Source organism: Odontesthes bonariensis, chromosome 1, assembly GCF_027942865.1.
Source record: "Odontesthes bonariensis isolate fOdoBon6 chromosome 1, fOdoBon6.hap1, whole genome shotgun sequence".
Classification (NCBI taxonomy): domain Eukaryota; kingdom Metazoa; phylum Chordata; class Actinopteri; order Atheriniformes; family Atherinopsidae; genus Odontesthes; species Odontesthes bonariensis.
In genome coordinates, this window is record NC_134506.1 from 48,389,214 (window position 1) to 48,408,410 (window position 19,197).

Here is a 19,197-nt window from a genome sequence, read left to right on the forward strand (position 1 = left end):
GCTTAAAATGTGCATCAGTGACGGGCTGAACGCTTAAAATGTGCATAAGTTACGGGCTGAAAGCTTAAAATGTGCATCAGTGACGGGCTGAACGCTTAAAATGTGCATCAGTGACGGGCTGAACGCTTAAAATGTGCATAAGTTACGGGCTGAAAGCTTAAAATGTGCATAAGTGACGGGCTGAAAGCTTAAAATGTGCATAAGTGACGGGCTGAACGCTTAAAATGTGCATAAGTGACGGGCTGAACGCTTAAAATGTGCATAAGTTACGGGCTGAAAGCTTAAAATGTGCATAAGTGACGGGCTGTTAGCTTAAAATGTGCATAAGTGACGGGCTGAACGCTTAAAATGTGCATAAGTGACGGGCTGAAAGCTTAAAATGTGCATAAGTTACGGGCTGAAAGCTTAAAATGTGCATCAGTGACGGGCTGTTAGCTTAAAATGTGCATAAGTGACGGGCTGTTAGCTTAAAATGTGCATAAGTGACGGGCTGAACGCTTAAAATGTGCATAAGTGACGGGCTGAAAGCTTAAAATGTGCATAAGTTACGGGCTGAAAGCTTAAAATGTGCATCAGTGACGGGCTGAACGCTTAAAATGTGCATAAGTTACGGGCTGAAAGCTTAAAATGTGCATCAGTGACGGGCTGAACGCTTAAAATGTGCATCAGTGACGGGCTGAACGCTTAAAATGTGCATAAGTTACGGGCTGAAAGCTTAAAATGTGCATAAGTGACGGGCTGAAAGCTTAAAATGTGCATAAGTGACGGGCTGAACGCTTAAAATGTTCATAAGTGACGGGCTGAACGCTTAAAATGTTCATAAGTGACGGGCTGAAAGCTTAAAATGTGCATAAGTGACGGGCTGAAAGCTTAAAATGTGCATAAGTGACGGGCTGAAAGCTTAAAATGTTCATAAGTTACGGGCTGAAAGCTTAAAATGTGCATAAGTGACGGGCTGAACGCTTAAAATGTGCATAAGTGACGGGCTGAAAGCTTAAAATGTGCATAAGTGACGGGCTGAAAGCTTAAAATGTGCATAAATTACGGGCTGAACGCTTAAAATGTGCATAAGTTACGGGCTGAAAGCTTAAAATGTGCATCAGTGACGGGCTGAACGCTTAAAATGTGCATAAGTTACGGGCTGAAAGCTTAAAATGTGCATAAATTACGGGCTGAACGCTTAAAATGTGCATAAGTTACGGGCTGAAAGCTTAAAATGTGCATCAGTGACGGGCTGAAAGCTTAAAATGTGCATAAGTGACGGGCTGAACGCTTAAAATGTGCATAAGTGACGGGCTGAACGCTTAAAATGTGCATAAGTGACGGGCTGAAAGCTTAAAATGTGCATAAGTGACGGGCTGTTAGCTTAAAATGTGCATAAGTGACGGGCTGTTAGCTTAAAATGTGCATAAGTGACGGGCTGAACGCTTAAAATGTGCATAAGTGACGGGCTGTTAGCTTAAAATGTGCATAAGTGACGGGCTGAACGCTTAAAATGTGCATAAGTGACGGGCTGAAAGCTTAAAATGTGCATAAGTGACGGGCTGTTAGCTTAAAATGTGCATAAGTGACGGGCTGAACGCTTAAAATGTGCATAAGTTACGGGCTGAAAGCTTAAAATGTGCATCAGTGACGGGCTGAACGCTTAAAATGTGCATAAGTGACGGGCTGAAAGCTTAAAATGTGCATAAGTGACGGGCTGTTAGCTTAAAATGTGCATAAGTGACGGGCTGAAAGCTTAAAATGTGCATAAGTGACGGGCTGAAAGCTTAAAATGTGCATAAGTGACGGGCTGAACGCTTAAAATGTGCATAAGTGACGGGCTGAACGCTTAAAATGTGCATAAGTTACGGGCTGAAAGCTTAAAATGTGCATAAGTGACGGGCTGAAAGCTTAAAATGTTCATAAGTGACGGGCTGTTAGCTTAAAATGTGCATAAGTGACGGGCTGAAAGCTTAAAATGTGCATAAGTTACGGGCTGAAAGCTTAAAATGTGCATAAGTGACGGGCTGAACGCTTAAAATGTGCATAAGTTACGGGCTGAAAGCTTAAAATGTGCATAAGTGACGGGCTGAAAGCTTAAAATGTGCATCAGTGACGGGCTGAACGCTTAAAATGTGCATCAGTGACGGGCTGAACGCTTAAAATGTGCATAAGTTACGGGCTGAAAGCTTAAAATGTGCATCAGTGACGGGCTGAACGCTTAAAATGTGCATCAGTGACGGGTTGAAAGCTTAAAATGTGCATAAGTGACGGGCTGAAAGCTTAAAATGTGCATAAGTGACGGGCTGAAAGCTTAAAATGTGCATAAGTGACGGGCTGAAAGCTTAAAATGTGCATAAGTGACGGGCTGAAAGCTTAAAATGTGCATAAGTTACGGGCTGAAAGCTTAAAATGTGCATAAGTGACGGGCTGTTAGCTTAAAATGTGCATAAGTGACGGGCTGAAAGCTTAAAATGTGCATAAGTTACGGGCTGAAAGCTTAAAATGTGCATAAGTGACGGGCTGAAAGCTTAAAATGTGCATAAGTGACGGGCTGAACGCTTAAAATGTGCATAAGTGACGGGCTGAAAGCTTAAAATGTGCATAAGTTACGGGCTGAAAGCTTAAAATGTGCATAAGTGATGGGCTGAAAGCTTAAAATGTGCATAAATTACGGGCTGAACGCTTAAAATGTGCATAAGTTACGGGCTGAAAGCTTAAAATGTGCATCAGTGACGGGCTGAACGCTTAAAATGTGCATAAGTTACGGGCTGAAAGCTTAAAATGTGCATAATTTACGGGCTGAACGCTTAAAATGTGCATAAGTTACGGGCTGAAAGCTTAAAATGTGCATAAGTGACGGGCTGAAAGCTTAAAATGTGCATAAGTGACGGGCTGAAAGCTTAAAATGTGCATAAGTGACGGGCTGAAAGCTTAAAATGTGCATAAGTGACGGGCTGAAAGCTTAAAATGTGCATAAGTTACGGGCTGAAAGCTTAAAATGTGCATAAGTGACGGGCTGAAAGCTTAAAATGTGCATAAGTTACGGGCTGAAAGCTTAAAATGTGCATAAGTTACGGGCTGAAAGCTTAAAATGTGCATAAGTGACGGGCTGAACGCTTAAAATGTGCATAAGTGACGGGCTGAACGCTTAAAATGTGCATAAGTGACGGGCTGAAAGCTTAAAATGTGCATAAGTGATGGGCTGAAAGCTTAAAATGTGCATAAATTACGGGCTGAACGCTTAAAATGTGCATAAGTTACGGGCTGAAAGCTTAAAATGTGCATCAGTGACGGGCTGAAAGCTTAAAATGTGCATAAGTGACGGGCTGAACGCTTAAAATGTGCATAAGTTACGGGCTGAAAGCTTAAAATGTGCATAAGTGACGGGCTGAAAGCTTAAAATGTGCATAAGTGACGGGCTGAACGCTTAAAATGTGCATAAGTGACGGGCTGAAAGCTTAAAATGTGCATAAGTTACGGGCTGAACGCTTAAAATGTGCATAAGTGACGGGCTGAAAGCTTAAAATGTGCATAAGTGACGGGCTGAACGCTTAAAATGTGCATAAGTGACGGGCTGAAAGCTTAAAATGTGCATAAGTGACGGGCTGAAAGCTTAAAATGTGCATAAGTGACGGGCTGAAAGCTTAAAATGTGCATAAGTGACGGGCTGAAGGCTTAAAATGTTCATAAGTGACGGGCTGAAAGCTTAAAATGTGCATAAGTTACGGGCTGAAAGCTTAAAATGTTCATAAGTGACGGGCTGAACGCTTAAAATGTGCATAAGTGACGGGCTGAAAGCTTAAAATGTGCATAAGTGACGGGCTGAACGCTTAAAATGTGCATAAGTGACGGGCTGAAAGCTTAAAATGTGCATAAGTGACGGGCTGAACGCTTAAAATGTGCATAAGTGACGGGCTGAAAGCTTAAAATGTGCATAAGTGACGGGCTGAAAGCTTAAAATGTGCATAAGTGACGGGCTGAAAGCTTAAAATGTGCATAAGTGACGGGCTGAACGCTTAACATGTGCATAAGTGACGGGCTGAACGCTTAAAATGTGCATAAGTGACGGGCTGAAAGCTTAAAATGTGCATAAGTTACGGGCTGAAAGCTTAAAATGTGCATCAGTGACGGGCTGAAAGCTTAAAATGTGCATAAATTACGGGCTGAAAGCTTAACATGTGCATAAGTGACGGGCTGAACGCTTAACATGTGCATAAGTGACGGGCTGAACGCTTAAAATGTGCATAAGTGACGGGCTGAACGCTTAAAATGTGCATAAGTGACGGGCTGAACGCTTAAAATGTGCATAAGTGACGGGCTGAAAGCTTAAAATGTGCATAAGTGACGGGCTGAACGCTTAAAATGTGCATAAGTGACGGGCTGAAAGCTTAAAATGTGCATAAGTGACGGGCTGAACGCTTAAAATGTGCATAAGTGACGGGCTGAAAGCTTAAAATGTGCATAAGTGACGGGCTGAACGCTTAAAATGTGCATAAGTGACGGGCTGAAAGCTTAAAATGTGCATAAGTGACGGGCTGAAAGCTTAAAATGTGCATAAGTGACGGGCTGAAAGCTTAAAATGTGCATAAGTGACGGGCTGAACGCTTAACATGTGCATAAGTGACGGGCTGAACGCTTAAAATGTGCATAAGTGACGGGCTGTTAGCTTAAAATGTTCATAAGTGACGGGCTGAAAGCTTAAAATGTGCATAAGTTACGGGCTGAAAGCTTAAAATGTGCATAAGTTACGGGCTGAAAGCTTAAAATGTGCATAAGTTACGGGCTGAAAGCTTAAAATGTGCATAAGTTACGGGCTGAAAGCTTAAAATGTGCATAAATTACGGGCTGAACGCTTAAAATGTGCATAAGTGACGGGCTGAAAGCTTAAAATGTGCATAAGTTACGGGCTGAACGCTTAAAATGTGCATAAGTGACGGGCTGAACGCTTAAAATGTTCATAAGTGACGGGCTGAACGCTTAAAATGTGCATAAGTTACGGGCTGAAAGCTTAAAATGTGCATCAGTGACGGGCTGAACGCTTAAAATGTGCATAAGTTACGGGCTGAAAGCTTAAAATGTGCATAAGTGACGGGCTGAACGCTTAAAATGTGCATCAGTGACGGGCTGAACGCTTAAAATGTGCATAAGTGACGGGCTGAAAGCTTAAAATGTGCATCAGTGACGGGCTGAACGCTTAAAATGTGCATCAGTGACGGGCTGTTAGCTTAAAATGTGCATAAGTGACGGGCTGTTAGCTTAAAATGTGCATAAGTTACGGGCTGTTAGCTTAAAATGTGCATAAGTGACGGGCTGTTAGCTTAAAATGTGCATAAGTGACGGGCTGTTAGCTTAAAATGTGCATAAGTGACGGGCTGAACGCTTAAAATGTGCATAAGTTACGGGCTGAAAGCTTAAAATGTGCATCAGTGACGGGCTGAAAGCTTAAAATGTGCATAAGTTACGGGCTGAAAGCTTAAAATGTGCATAAGTGACGGGCTGAAAGCTTAAAATGTGCATAAGTTACGGGCTGAAAGCTTAAAATGTTCATAAGTGACGGGCTGAACGCTTAAAATGTGCATAAGTGACGGGCTGAAAGCTTAAAATGTGCATAAGTGACGGGCTGAACGCTTAAAATGTGCATAAGTGACGGGCTGAAAGCTTAAAATGTGCATAAGTGACGGGCTGAACGCTTAAAATGTGCATAAGTGACGGGCTGAAAGCTTAAAATGTGCATAAGTGACGGGCTGAAAGCTTAAAATGTGCATAAGTGACGGGCTGAAAGCTTAAAATGTGCATAAGTGACGGGCTGAAAGCTTAAAATGTGCATAAGTGACGGGCTGAAAGCTTAAAATGTGCATAAGTGACGGGCTGAAAGCTTAAAATGTGCATAAGTGACGGGCTGAAAGCTTAAAATGTGCATAAGTGACGGGCTGAAAGCTTAAAATGTGCATAAGTGACGGGCTGAAAGCTTAAAATGTGCATAAGTGACGGGCTGAACGCTTAAAATGTGCATAAGTGACGGGCTGAACGCTTAACATGTGCATAAGTGACGGGCTGAACGCTTAAAATGTGCATAAGTTACGGGCTGAAAGCTTAAAATGTGCATAAGTGACGGGCTGAACGCTTAACATGTGCATAAGTGACGGGCTGAACGCTTAAAATGTGCATAAGTGACGGGCTGAACGCTTAAAATGTGCATAAGTGACGGGCTGAACGCTTAAAATGTGCATAAGTGACGGGCTGAACGCTTAACATGTGCATAAGTGACGGGCTGAAAGCTTAAAATGTGCATAAGTGACAGGCTGAACGCTTAAAATGTGCATAAGTGACGGGCTGAACGCTTAACATGTGCATAAGTGACGGGCTGAAAGCTTAAAATGTGCATAAGTGACGGGCTGAACGCTTAAAATGTGCATAAGTGACGGGCTGAAAGCTTAAAATGTGCATAAGTGACGGGCTGAAAGCTTAAAATGTGCATAAGTGACGGGCTGAACGCTTAACATGTGCATAAGTTACGGGCTGAAAGCTTAAAATGTGCATAAGTGACGGGCTGAAAGCTTAAAATGTGCATAAGTGACGGGCTGAACGCTTAAAATGTGCATAAGTTACGGGCTGAAAGCTTAAAATGTGCATCAGTGACGGGCTGAAAGCTTAAAATGTGCATAAATTACGGGCTGAAAGCTTAACATGTGCATAAGTGACGGGCTGAACGCTTAACATGTGCATAAGTGACGGGCTGAACGCTTAAAATGTGCATAAGTGACGGGCTGAACGCTTAACATGTGCATAAATTACGGGCTGAACGCTTAACATGTGCATAAGTGACGGGCTGAACGCTTAAAATGTGCATAAGTGACGGGCTGAAAGCTTAAAATGTGCATAAGTGACGGGCTGAACGCTTAACATGTGCATAAGTGACGGGCTGAACGCTTAAAATGTGCATAAGTGACGGGCTGAACGCTTAACATGTGCATAAGTGACGGGCTGAACGCTTAAAATGTGCATAAGTGACGGGCTGAAAGCTTAAAATGTGCATAAGTGACGGGCTGAACGCTTAACATGTGCATAAGTGACGGGCTGTTAGCTTAAAATGTTCATAAGTGACGGGCTGAAAGCTTAAAATGTGCATAAGTGACGGGCTGAAAGCTTAAAATGTGCATAAGTGACGGGCTGAAAGCTTAAAATGTGCATAAGTGACGGGCTGAACGCTTAACATGTGCATAAGTGACGGGCTGAACGCTTAAAATGTGCATAAGTGACGGGCTGAAAGCTTAAAATGTGCATAAGTGACGGGCTGTTAGCTTAAAATGTGCATAAGTGACGGGCTGAACGCTTAACATGTGCATAAGTTACGGGCTGAACGCTTAAAATGTGCATAAGTGACGGGCTGAACGCTTAACATGTGCATAAGTGACGGGCTGTTAGCTTAAAATGTTCATAAGTGACGGGCTGAAAGCTTAAAATGTGCATAAGTGACGGGCTGAAAGCTTAAAATGTGCATAAGTGACGGGCTGAAAGCTTAAAATGTGCATAAGTGACGGGCTGAACGCTTAACATGTGCATAAGTGACGGGCTGAACGCTTAAAATGTGCATAAGTGACGGGCTGAAAGCTTAAAATGTGCATAAGTGACGGGCTGTTAGCTTAAAATGTGCATAAGTGACGGGCTGAACGCTTAACATGTGCATAAGTTACGGGCTGAACGCTTAAAATGTGCATAAGTGACGGGCTGAACGCTTAAAATGTGCATAAGTGACGGGCTGAAAGCTTAAAATGTGCATAAGTGACGGGCTGAAAGCTTAAAATGTGCATAAGTGACGGGCTGTTAGCTTAAAATGTTCATAAGTGACGGGCTGAACGCTTAAAATGTGCATAAGTTACGGGCTGAAAGCTTAAAATGTGCATAAGTGACGGGCTGAAAGCTTAAAATGTGCATAAGTTACGGGCTGAAAGCTTAAAATGTGCATAAGTGACGGGCTGAACGCTTAAAATGTGCATAAGTGACGGGCTGAACGCTTAAAATGTGCATAAGTGACGGGCTGAAAGCTTAAAATGTGCATAAGTTACGGGCTGAAAGCTTAAAATGTGCATAAGTGACGGGCTGAACGCTTAAAATGTGCATAAGTTACGGGCTGAACGCTTAAAATGTGCATAAGTGACGGGCTGAAAGCTTAAAATGTGCATAAGTTACGGGCTGAAAGCTTAAAATGTGCATAAGTTACGGGCTGAAAGCTTAAAATGTGCATAAGTGACGGGCTGAACGCTTAAAATGTGCATAAGTGACGGGCTGAAAGCTTAAAATGTGCATAAGTGACGGGCTGAACGCTTAAAATGTGCATAAGTGACGGGCTGTTAGCTTAAAATGTGCATAAGTGACGGGCTGAACGCTTAAAATGTGCATAAGTGACGGGCTGAACGCTTAAAATGTGCATAAGTGACGGGCTGAAAGCTTAAAATGTGCATAAGTGACGGGCTGAACGCTTAAAATGTGCATAAGTTACGGGCTGAAAGCTTAAAATGTGCATAAGTGACGGGCTGTTAGCTTAAAATGTGCATAAGTGACGGGCTGAACGCTTAACATGTGCATAAGTGACGGGCTGAACGCTTAAAATGTGCATAAGTGACGGGCTGAACGCTTAAAATGTGCATAAGTGACGGGCTGAACGCTTAAAATGTGCATAAGTGACGGGCTGAAAGCTTAAAATGTGCATAAGTGACGGGCTGAAAGCTTAAAATGTGCATAAGTGACGGGCTGTTAGCTTAAAATGTTCATAAGTGACGGGCTGAACGCTTAAAATGTGCATAAGTGACGGGCTGAACGCTTAAAATGTGCATAAGTGACGGGCTGAAAGCTTAAAATGTGCATAAGTGACGGGCTGTTAGCTTAAAATGTGCATAAGTGACGGGCTGAACGCTTAACATGTGCATAAGTGACGGGCTGAACGCTTAAAATGTGCATAAGTGACGGGCTGAACGCTTAAAATGTGCATAAGTGACGGGCTGAACGCTTAAAATGTGCATAAGTGACGGGCTGAAAGCTTAAAATGTGCATAAGTGACGGGCTGAAAGCTTAAAATGTGCATAAGTGACGGGCTGTTAGCTTAAAATGTTCATAAGTGACGGGCTGAACGCTTAAAATGTGCATAAGTTACGGGCTGAAAGCTTAAAATGTGCATAAGTTACGGGCTGAAAGCTTAAAATGTGCATAAGTGACGGGCTGAACGCTTAAAATGTGCATAAGTGACGGGCTGAACGCTTAAAATGTGCATAAGTGACGGGCTGAACGCTTAAAATGTGCATAAGTTACGGGCTGAACGCTTAAAATGTGCATAAGTGACGGGCTGAAAGCTTAAAATGTGCATAAGTTACGGGCTGAAAGCTTAAAATGTGCATAAGTTACGGGCTGAAAGCTTAAAATGTGCATAAGTGACGGGCTGAACGCTTAAAATGTGCATAAGTGACGGGCTGAAAGCTTAAAATGTGCATAAGTGACGGGCTGAAAGCTTAAAATGTGCATAAGTGACGGGCTGAACGCTTAAAATGTGCATAAGTGACGGGCTGAACGCTTAAAATGTGCATAAGTGACGGGCTGAAAGCTTAAAATGTGCATAAGTGACGGGCTGAAAGCTTAAAATGTGCATAAGTGACGGGCTGAAAGCTTAAAATGTGCATAAGTGACGGGCTGAACGCTTAAAATGTGCATAAGTGACGGGCTGAACGCTTAAAATGTGCATAAGTGACGGGCTGAAAGCTTAAAATGTGCATAAGTGACGGGCTGAAAGCTTAAAATGTGCATAAGTGACGGGCTGAAAGCTTAAAATGTGCATAAGTGACGGGCTGAAAGCTTAAAATGTGCATAAGTGACGGGCTGAACGCTTAAAATGTGCATAAGTGACGGGCTGAAAGCTTAAAATGTGCATAAGTGACGGGCTGAAAGCTTAAAATGTGCATAATCACCTGTAGTTCCTGCTTCCCACGCAGTTGTTGAGCCAGCGGCAGTGATGGTCGAAGTTGGCCACACACTTGTTACAGGTGCTGCAGTGCTTTGACTTCGGGCCCCTGAAACAACACACACAATGTTCACCTTTCAATCCAACACGACTCACTCTCTGGTTAAAGAAGTAAAACACTCCTGGACTCGACTACAACTCCCAGGATGCAGTGCACAAACCAGAAGCCAATCACAGAGCTGGACAGTCTGCTGCGTTAACAAACAGAAAGCCCATAAACACAGGCTGCTTTAGATGAGCAGCACAGCTGCAGAGGATCATGGGTATTATCATGGGTAGCTGATGGTTGGTGGGGGGGTTTAAACAGGGTTCAGAGCATGAGACAGTTCTGGTGGCCCACTGGGATGCTGAAGCCAGGCCGGATAACCAGAAACTCATGAAAAAGAAAAAACAAACTGACCAGACGGACAGCAGGAAACAGACGATGTGACGATTACGGTGAGGATCTGACAGACTGAGAGAAACTACCAACACAGAAAAAGACAAGGAAATCTGACCAAAAGTCACCAAAAGAAAAGGAAAGAGAGAAAACAGAAATAACCCAAAACAAAATAAAAAATTTAAAAAACAGCAAAAATAAATAAATAAAAAAAAAAACAGAAAAAAAATTAAACAAAAAAAACAAACAGCAAAAACTAAAATAAATAAAACAGAAAAAAAATTAAACAAAAGGAAAGAAAAAAAACACAAAATAAGAGAAAAAACCCCAAAATAAAACAGGAAAAAAAACAAAACAAAAATCTGGGTAAAACAGCAAAAGAAAAATCTGAAAAAAAGAAACAGAAAAATATTAATTAAATAAAACAGAAAAAGAAATTAAACAAAAAAACAAAAGGAAAGGAAATAAAAAAAAAGAAAAATACAAAATAAAACAAAAAAATTAAATAAAACAGAAAAAATTAAAATAAATCAATCTGAAAAACCACAAACCATACCAATCTCAAGCAACTTCTGCAGTGTGCTCTCTGGTTTCTGCAGGTGTCATGGTCTCTCCCCTGGCTCCTGGTAACAAGCACTTAGTGCCTTCAAGTCACTCTGCTCTGCTTAATTGCTACACCTGTTTTCAATCTGCCTCCTCACTTTGCCATTAACCTCAGTACATCCAGCTCTGGTTTTCAGTCCCACTCTGTCAGACCGTCTGCATACACGCTCCTGATTCCTGTTCTCTGGCCAAAGAACTCTGACTCCTGTTAACAAACCCGGACCTGCTCTGAAACCCTGCCTGATCCCCAGTCCTTGTTAACCCGACCTGCCTTCTGCCTGTAACCCTCTCTGATCTCCTGCCCCGGTAATCTTGACCTGCCTGTAACCCTCTCTGATCTCCTGCCCCGGTAATCTTGACCTGCCTGTAACCCTCTCTGATCTCCTGCCCCGGTAATCTTGACCTGCCTTCCGCCTGTAACCCTCTCTGATCTCCTGCCCCGGTAATCTTGACCTGCCTTCCGCCTGTAACCCTCTCTGATCTCCTGCCCCGGTAATCTTGACCTGCCTTCTGCCTGTAACCCTCTCTGATCTCCTGCCCCGGTAATCTTGACCTGCCTTCTGCCTGTAACCCTCTCTGATCTCCTGCCCCGGTAATCTTGACCTGCCTTCCGCCTACCTACCACAGTTTCTGCATTGCCCTTGAGTGTACCGCCGCTTTGGTCATCTTTCCTGTTGTGTGTGTGTGTTCCCCCCAGGACTCCCAGCCCCGTGGCGAGTGAGCTCGGACCCACCACCACCACCTACACGAGACTCTGCTCAACCACTGGGACACACACACACACACACACACACACACACACACAGGGACCTGGACCATAAGACAGTGGTTAGCACACCAGCCTGCCAAGCCAGCGACCTGGGTGAGTCGGCCCAACTCCCTTTTCCCTTAAACCTAAATAAACTGTGTAAACGTGACGCATTGGTGGTCCTCCTCTGTCTGGTCCCTGACGGCAGGTTTACTCTGAAGGAGGTCTGAGACGACGTTTAGAGTTTTTGGGGGTTTAGAGGTCAGATAGGGTCAGAGGAATTTTTTAATATAGTTATGAGTTAGGATCAGAAGCAGCTGTACAGTTTTTTTGCTTTGATTCGCTACAAACTAACAATGTTTCTTCAGGTGTGTGAGGGTGCAGGTGTGTGAGGGTACAGGTGTGTGAGGCTGCAGGTGTGTAAGGGTACAGGTGTGTGAGGGTGCAGGTGTGGGAGGGTGCAGGTGTGGGAGAGTACAGGTGTGTGAGGGTACAGGTGTGTGAGGGTGCAGGTGTGTGAGGGTGCAGGTGTGGGAGAGTACAGGTGTGTGAGGGTGCAGGTGTGTAAGGGTGCAGGTGTGGGAGAGTACAGGTGTGTGAGGGTGCAGGTGTGGGAGAGTACAGGTGTGTGATGGTGCAGGTGTGGGAGAGTACAGGTGTGTGAGGGTGCAGGTGTGTGAGGGTGCAGGTGTGTGAGGGTGCAGGTGTGTAAGGGTGCAGGTGTGTGAGAGTACAGGTGTGTGAGGCTGCAGGTGTGGGAGGGTGCAGGTGTGTAAGGGTACAGGTGTGTGAGGCTGCAGGTGTGTGAGAGTACAGGTGTGTGAGGGTGCAGGTGTGTGAGGGTACAGGTGTGTGAGAGTGCAGGTGTGTAAGGGTGCAGGTGTGTAAGGGTACAGGTGTGTGAGGCTGCAGGTGTGTAAGGGTACAGGTGTGTGAGGGTACAGGTGTGTGAGAGTGCAGGTGTGTAAGGGTACAGGTGTGTGAGAGTACAGGTGTGTGAGGGTGCAGGTGTGTGAGAGTACAGGTGTGTAAGGGTACAGGTGTGTGAGGCTGCAGGTGTGTAAGGGTACAGGTGTGTGAGAGTACAGGTGTGTGAGGGTGCAGGTGTGTGAGAGTGCAGGTGTGTGAGGGTGCAGGTGTGTAAGGGTACAGAAGTGTTCAGCAGCAGGTGTGTGAGGGTACAGGTGGGTGAGGGTGCAGGTGTGTGAGAGTACAGGTGTGTAAGGGTACAGGTGTGTGAGGCTGCAGGTGTGTAAGGGTACAGGTGTGTGAGAGTACAGGTGTGTGAGGCTACAGGTGTGTGAGGGTACAGGTGTGTGAGGCTGCAGGTGTGGGAGGGTGCAGGTGTGTAAGGGTGCAGGTGTGTGAGAGTACAGGTGTGTAAGGGTACAGAAGTGTTCAGCAGCAGGTGTGTGAGGGTACAGGTGTGTGAGGGTGCAGGTGTGTGAGAGTACAGGTGTGTAAGGGTGCAGGTGTGTGAGAGTGCAGGTGTGTGAGGGTGCAGGTGTGTGAGGGTGCAGGTGTGTGAGAGTACAGGTGTGTAAGGGTGCAGGTGTGTGAGGGTGCAGGTGTGTGAGAGTACAGGTGTGTAAGGGTGCAGGTGTGTGAGGGTGCAGGTGTGTGAGAGTACAGGTGTGTGAGGCTGCAGGTGTGGGAGGGTGCAGGTGTGTAAGGGTGCAGGTGTGTGAGAGTACAGGTGTGTGAGGGTACAGGTGTGTAAGGGTGCAGGTGTGTGAGAGTACAGGTGTGTGAGGGTACAGGTGTGTAAGGGTGCAGGTGTGTGAGAGTACAGGTGTGTGAGGGTACAGGTGTGTGAGGGTGCAGGTGTGTAAGAGTACAGGTGTGTGAGGCTGCAGGTGTGTGAGAGTACAGGTGTGTGAGGCTGCAGGTGTGGGAGGGTACAGGTGTGTGAGAGTACAGGTGTGTGAGGGTGCAGGTGTGTGAGGCTGCAGGTGTGTGAGGGTGCAGGTGTGTAAGGGTACAGGTGTGTGAGGGTGCAGGTGTGTTCAGCAGCAGGTGTGTTCAGCAGCAGGTGTGTGAGGCTGCAGGTGTGTGAGGGTACAGGTGTGTGAGGGTACAGGTGTGTGAGGCTGCAGGTGTGTGAGGGTACAGGTGTGTGAGAGTACAGGTGTGTGAGGCTGCAGGTGTGTGAGGCTGCAGGTGTGTGAGGGTACAGGTGTGTGAGGGTGCAGGTGTGTAAGGGTGCAGGTGTGTGAGGCTGCAGGTGTGTGAGGGTGCAGGTGTGTGAGAGTACAGGTGTGTGAGGGTACAGGTGTGTGAGGGTGCAGGTGTGTAAGGGTACAGGTGTGTGAGAGTACAGGTGTGTGAGGCTGCAGGTGTGTGAGAGTACAGGTGTGGGAGGCTGCAGGTGTGGGAGGGTACAGGTGTGTGAGAGTACAGGTGTGTGAGGGTGCAGGTGTGGGAGGGTGCAGGTGTGTGAGAGTACAGGTGTGTGAGGGTGCAGGTGTGTGAGAGTACAGGTGTGTGAGAGTGCAGGTGTGTGAGGGTGCAGGTGTGTAAGGGTACAGGTGTGTGAGGGTGCAGGTGTGTTCAGCAGCAGGTGTGTGAGGCTACAGGTGTGTGAGGGTACAGGTGTGTGAGGCTGCAGGTGTGTGAGGGTACAGGTGTGTGAGAGTACAGGTGTGTGAGGCTGCAGGTGTGTGAGGGTGCAGGTGTGTAAGGGTGCAGGTGTGTGAGAGTGCAGGTGTGGGAGGGTACAGGTGTGTGAGGGTACAGGTGTGAGAGAGTACAGGTGTGTGAGGGTGCAGGTGTGTTCAGCAGCAGGTGTGTGAGGCTGCAGGTGTGTGAGGGTGCAGGTGTGTGAGGGTGCAGGTGTGTGAGAGTACAGGTGTGTGAGGGTACAGGTGTGTAAGGGTACAGGTGTGTGAGGGTACAGGTGTGTGAGGGTACAGGTGTGTTCAGCTGCAGGTGTGTTCAGCTGCAGGTGTGTTCAGCTGCAGGTGTGTGAGGGTACAGGTGTGTGAGGGTACAGGTGTGTGAGGGTACAGGTGTGTTCAGCTGCAGGTGTGTTCAGCTGCAGGTGTGTTCAGCTGCAGGTGTGTGAGGGTACAGGTGTGTAAGGGTACAGGTGTGTGAGGGTACAGAAGTGTTCAGCAGCAGGTGTGTGAGGGTACAGGTGTGTGAGGGTACAGAAGTGTTCAGCAGCAGGTGTGTGAGAGTACAGGTGTGTGAGAGTACAGGTGTGTGAGGCTGCAGGTGTGTGAGAGTACAGGTGTGTGAGGGTACAGGTGTGTGAGGGTACAGAAGTGTTCAGCAGCAGGTGTGTGAGAGTACAGGTGTGTGAGGGTACAGGTGTGTGAGGGTACAGAAGTGTTCAGCAGCAGGTGTGTGAGAGTACAGGTGTGTGAGGGTACAGGTGTGTGAGGGTACAGAAGTGTTCAGCAGCAGGTGTGTGAGAGTACAGGTGTGTGAGGGTACAGAAGTGTTCAGCAGCAGGTGTGTGAGGGTACAGGTGTGTGAGGGTGCAGGTGTGTGAGAGTACAGGTGTGTGAGGCTGCAGGTGTGTGAGGGTGCAGGTGTGGGAGAGTACAGGTGTGTGAGGGTGCAGGTGTGTGAGAGTACAGGTGTGTGAGGGTACAGGTGTGTGAGGCTGCAGGTGTGTGAGGCTGCAGGTGTGTGAGGGTACAGGTGTGTAAGGGTACAGGTGTGTGAGGGTACAGAAGTGTTCAGCAGCAGGTGTGTGAGGGTACAGGTGTGTAAGGGTGCAGGTGTGTGAGGGTACAGGTGTGTGAGGGTGCAGGTGTGTGAGGGTACAGGTGTGTAAGGGTACAGGTGTGTGAGGGTACAGAAGTGTTCAGCAGCAGGTGTGTGAGGGTACAGGTGTGTGAGGGTACAGAAGTGTTCAGCAGCAGGTGTGTGAGGGTACAGGTGTGTGAGGGTACAGGTGTGTGAGAGTACAGGTGTGTGAGGCTGCAGGTGTGTGAGGGTGCAGGTGTGTGAGGGTACAGAAGTGTTCAGCAGCAGGTGTGTGAGAGTACAGGTGTGTGAGGGTACAGGTGTGTGAGGGTACAGGTGTGTTCAGCAGCAGGTGTGTGAGAGTACAGGTGTGTGAGGGTGCAGGTGTGTGAGGGTACAGAAGTGTTCAGCAGCAGGTGTGTGAGGGTACAGGTGTGTGAGGGTGCAGGTGTGTGAGAGTACAGGTGTGTGAGGCTGCAGGTGTGTGAGGGTGCAGGTGTGGGAGAGTACAGGTGTGTGAGGGTGCAGGTGTGTGAGAGTACAGGTGTGTAAGGGTACAGAAGTGTTCAGCAGCAGGTGTGGGAGAGTGCAGGTGTGGGAGAGTACAGGTGTGTGAGGCTGCAGGTGTGTGAGGCTGCAGGTGTGTGAGAGTACAGGTGTGTGAGGGTGCAGGTGTGTGAGGCTGCAGGTGTGTGAGGGTACAGGTGTGTAAGGGTACAGAAGTGTTCAGCAGCAGGTGTGTTACTCACACATCCACCTGGCACAGGTAGCAGTGGCAGTTCTCGATGACGTGCGCGTGCTTGGAGCGGTCGAACGTGGGGACCGGCCCTCTGTTGCTCTTCGTCCTCACGCTGTAGTCGGATGGGTCCACGGACACGGCCAGGACGTGCACGCTCAGGTGGTACACGAATATGATGCCGGTGCACTGACGCACAGCTCAGGAGTCACACACAAGGTGAGGTCACAGACAGGTCACAGACAGGTCACAGACAGGTGATAGGTCACAGACAGGTGATAGGTCACAGACAGGTCACAGACAGGTCAGAGGTCACAGACAGGTCAGAGGTCACAGACAGGTCACAGACAGGTGATAGGTCACAGACAGGTCAGAGGTCACAGACAGGTGATAGGTCACAGACGGGTCAGAGGTCACAGACAGGTCAGAGGTCACAGACAGGTGATAGGTCACAGACAGGTCAGAGGTCACAGACAGGTCACAGACAGGTGATAGGTCACAGACAGGTCAGAGGTCACAGACAGGTCACAGACAGGTCAGAGGTCACAGACAGGTCACAGACAGGTCAGAGGTCACAGACAGGTCACAGACAGGTCAGAGGTCACAGACAGGTCACAGACAGGTCACAGACAGGTCAGAGGTCACAGACAGGTCAGAGGTCACAGACAGGTCAGAGGTCACAGACAGGTGACAGGTCACAGACAGGTGACAGGTCAGAGGTCACAGACAGGTCACTGACAGGTCACAGACAGGTCACTGACAGGTCACAGACAGGTGACAGGTCACAGACAGGTCACAGACAGGTGACAGACAGGTGACAGGTCACAGACAGGTCACAGACAGGTCACAGACAGGTCACAGACAGGTGACAGGTCACAGACAGGTGACAGGTCACAGACAGGTCAGAGGTCACAGACAGGTCAGAGGTCACAGACAGGTCACAGACAGGTGACAGACAGGTGACAGGTCACAGACAGGTCACAGACAGGTCACAGACAGGTCACAGACAGGTCAGAGGTCACAGACAGGTCACAGACAGGTGACAGACAGGTGACAGGTCACAGACAGGTGACAGGTAGTCACCAGTAGTCGTCATTTACTCCGATTAATCGACTAATCAACCCCCCCCAAAAAAAAACAAAAACAAAAAACATTTTAATGCCCGGTTGCCGCATCTATGCGGATTTACCACTAAGGCCGGGAGTAACCTTGTGTGACTAACAAAATGTTTCCTGGTTCATCTAAACACTAGGCCTATAGCCTACACAAAAATCAATTGACTGCTCAGTTCTTCTCTGTACACACGTAGCCGGGTATTTTTAAAACCGAATGTTTCCCCCCCTCCGTTTATAAAATCATTTGTATCCACATTACCTCGTTTTCCAAAAAAACACCTTCCACACATAACCGAACATCTCCGTTTTCACCTGTCTTGACAACCCAAATGCATTTGCTGTTTTGCGTAATCTGCCCTCGTCAGCTAAATAATAAAGTGTGTACGCAACTTTTTTGAGCACACTGACAGGTGATCGCATCACAGTGGACCGCCCCTCGATATGAGGACGTAATATTTCCGACAGCGACAGGAGTGAGGACCGGGACGTGGAAATTGTCACGCCATTCCTCTGGGAGTAAGACTGTGGCGTGTAAAATCAAGGCAGTAAACAGCGCCTGCACAATAATAACCACCACAGTTCTCAAGGCATCCATGCTTCTTCAGTAAACAAAGGTCGCACGTTTGACTTCAGAGCAGATTTGTTGTTGTTTTGGCGCATATTGTGATGTTCGAAAACGCAAAACTCCGGTTATCTCTGTCTACACGCAAATGCATAAACGGAGTTTTCAAAAAATCTTCACTTTGCCCGGAGTTTTTAAAAACATTCGTTTGATGCGTTTTCATGTGGATGACGGGTCCAAACGTAGGGCCAGTCAGAGTGAGAAAAAACCCGACGTTAGTGACCATTGGCTGACAAGCAGAATTTTACAAGCGCACAAGCCGGGTGCTTCAAGTCTGCCCTCTCTTTACACGGGCAAATTATTTCAGATTTTGACATTCTGAATGTGTCACAAAAATAATCAGAAAGACAGGCGGAGTTTGGACGTCACATGTTGCTGCGCGAGGATGACAGCGCGGCCGTGATCTGTGTGTGCTAACGGGGTCGGAAAGTAAAGCTGACCGGCCACCTCTGTTCCAGAAGGCGCTCCAACATGCAGAGGAGTTCCATCTGGTGGAGACATCCTGGATGAGTTTGTGTTCAACGACGTTCTGTTGTATTTGTTTTTCAGACAGAGCCGCTGTAGCCTTGGCACTTTTATTAAAATGTCCAACAAGACGTCTGGCAGCTGCTATGACTCGGCAAATGGGATCTTTTTTAAGAGCCGCATTGATGCACCGCTGCAAAGTGTGCACCGCTGCAAAGTGTGCACCGCTGCAGAGTGTGCACCGCTGCAGAGTGTGCACCGCTGCAAAGTGTGCACCGCTGCAAAGTGTGCACCGCTGCAAAGTGTGCACCGCTGCAAAGTGTGCCCTGCGCAACGAACTCCTTGGACGTTACCCAGGACGGGTTACGCGCTGACTGATCGTTCTGTCCTTGTGACACGAAATTACCGTTTTGATTTGTTTGACGTCTTCCTTTGTCACGCCCTTCAAATTAAAAGTCCCGAAGCCCTTTGACGAGACGGCTTTTTTTTCCCTGCGACCAATCAACCAATGGAATTTGGCCGACTGGTAATTTTTTTGGTCGACCAACGACCAATCGATTATTTGCCGTCAGCCCTAGGTCACAGATAGGTCAGAGGTCACAGACAGGTCAGAGGTCACAGACAGGTCAGAGGTCACAGACAGGTCAGAGGTCACAGACAAGTCACAGGTCACAGACAGGTCAGAGGTCACAGACAGGTCAGAGGTCACAGACAGGTCACAGACAGGTCACAGATAGGTCACAGACAGGTCAGAGGTCACAGACAAGTCAGAGGTCACAGACAGGTCAGAGGTCACAGACAGGTGATAGGTCACAGACAAGTCAGAGGTCACAGACAGG

The 19,197-nt window shown here is 47.1% G+C and overlaps 1 protein-coding gene across 2 annotated transcripts in view; it reads right to left on the reverse strand.

The window, feature by feature from the left end:
- The window catches only part of zdhhc1 (zDHHC palmitoyltransferase 1), a 43,960-nt gene that overhangs the window by 19,335 nt on the left and 5,428 nt on the right, over positions 1-19,197 (reverse strand). For both annotated transcript variants that reach the window (XM_075468977.1, XM_075468971.1), the window contains exons 3-4: positions 16,170-16,345; positions 9,942-10,043 (exon numbers count right to left, since the gene is read on the reverse strand). In XM_075468977.1, the coding sequence (XP_075325092.1) occupies positions 9,942-10,043; positions 16,170-16,345 (278 nt within the window). The remainder of the gene's footprint in view (positions 1-9,941; positions 10,044-16,169; positions 16,346-19,197) is intronic.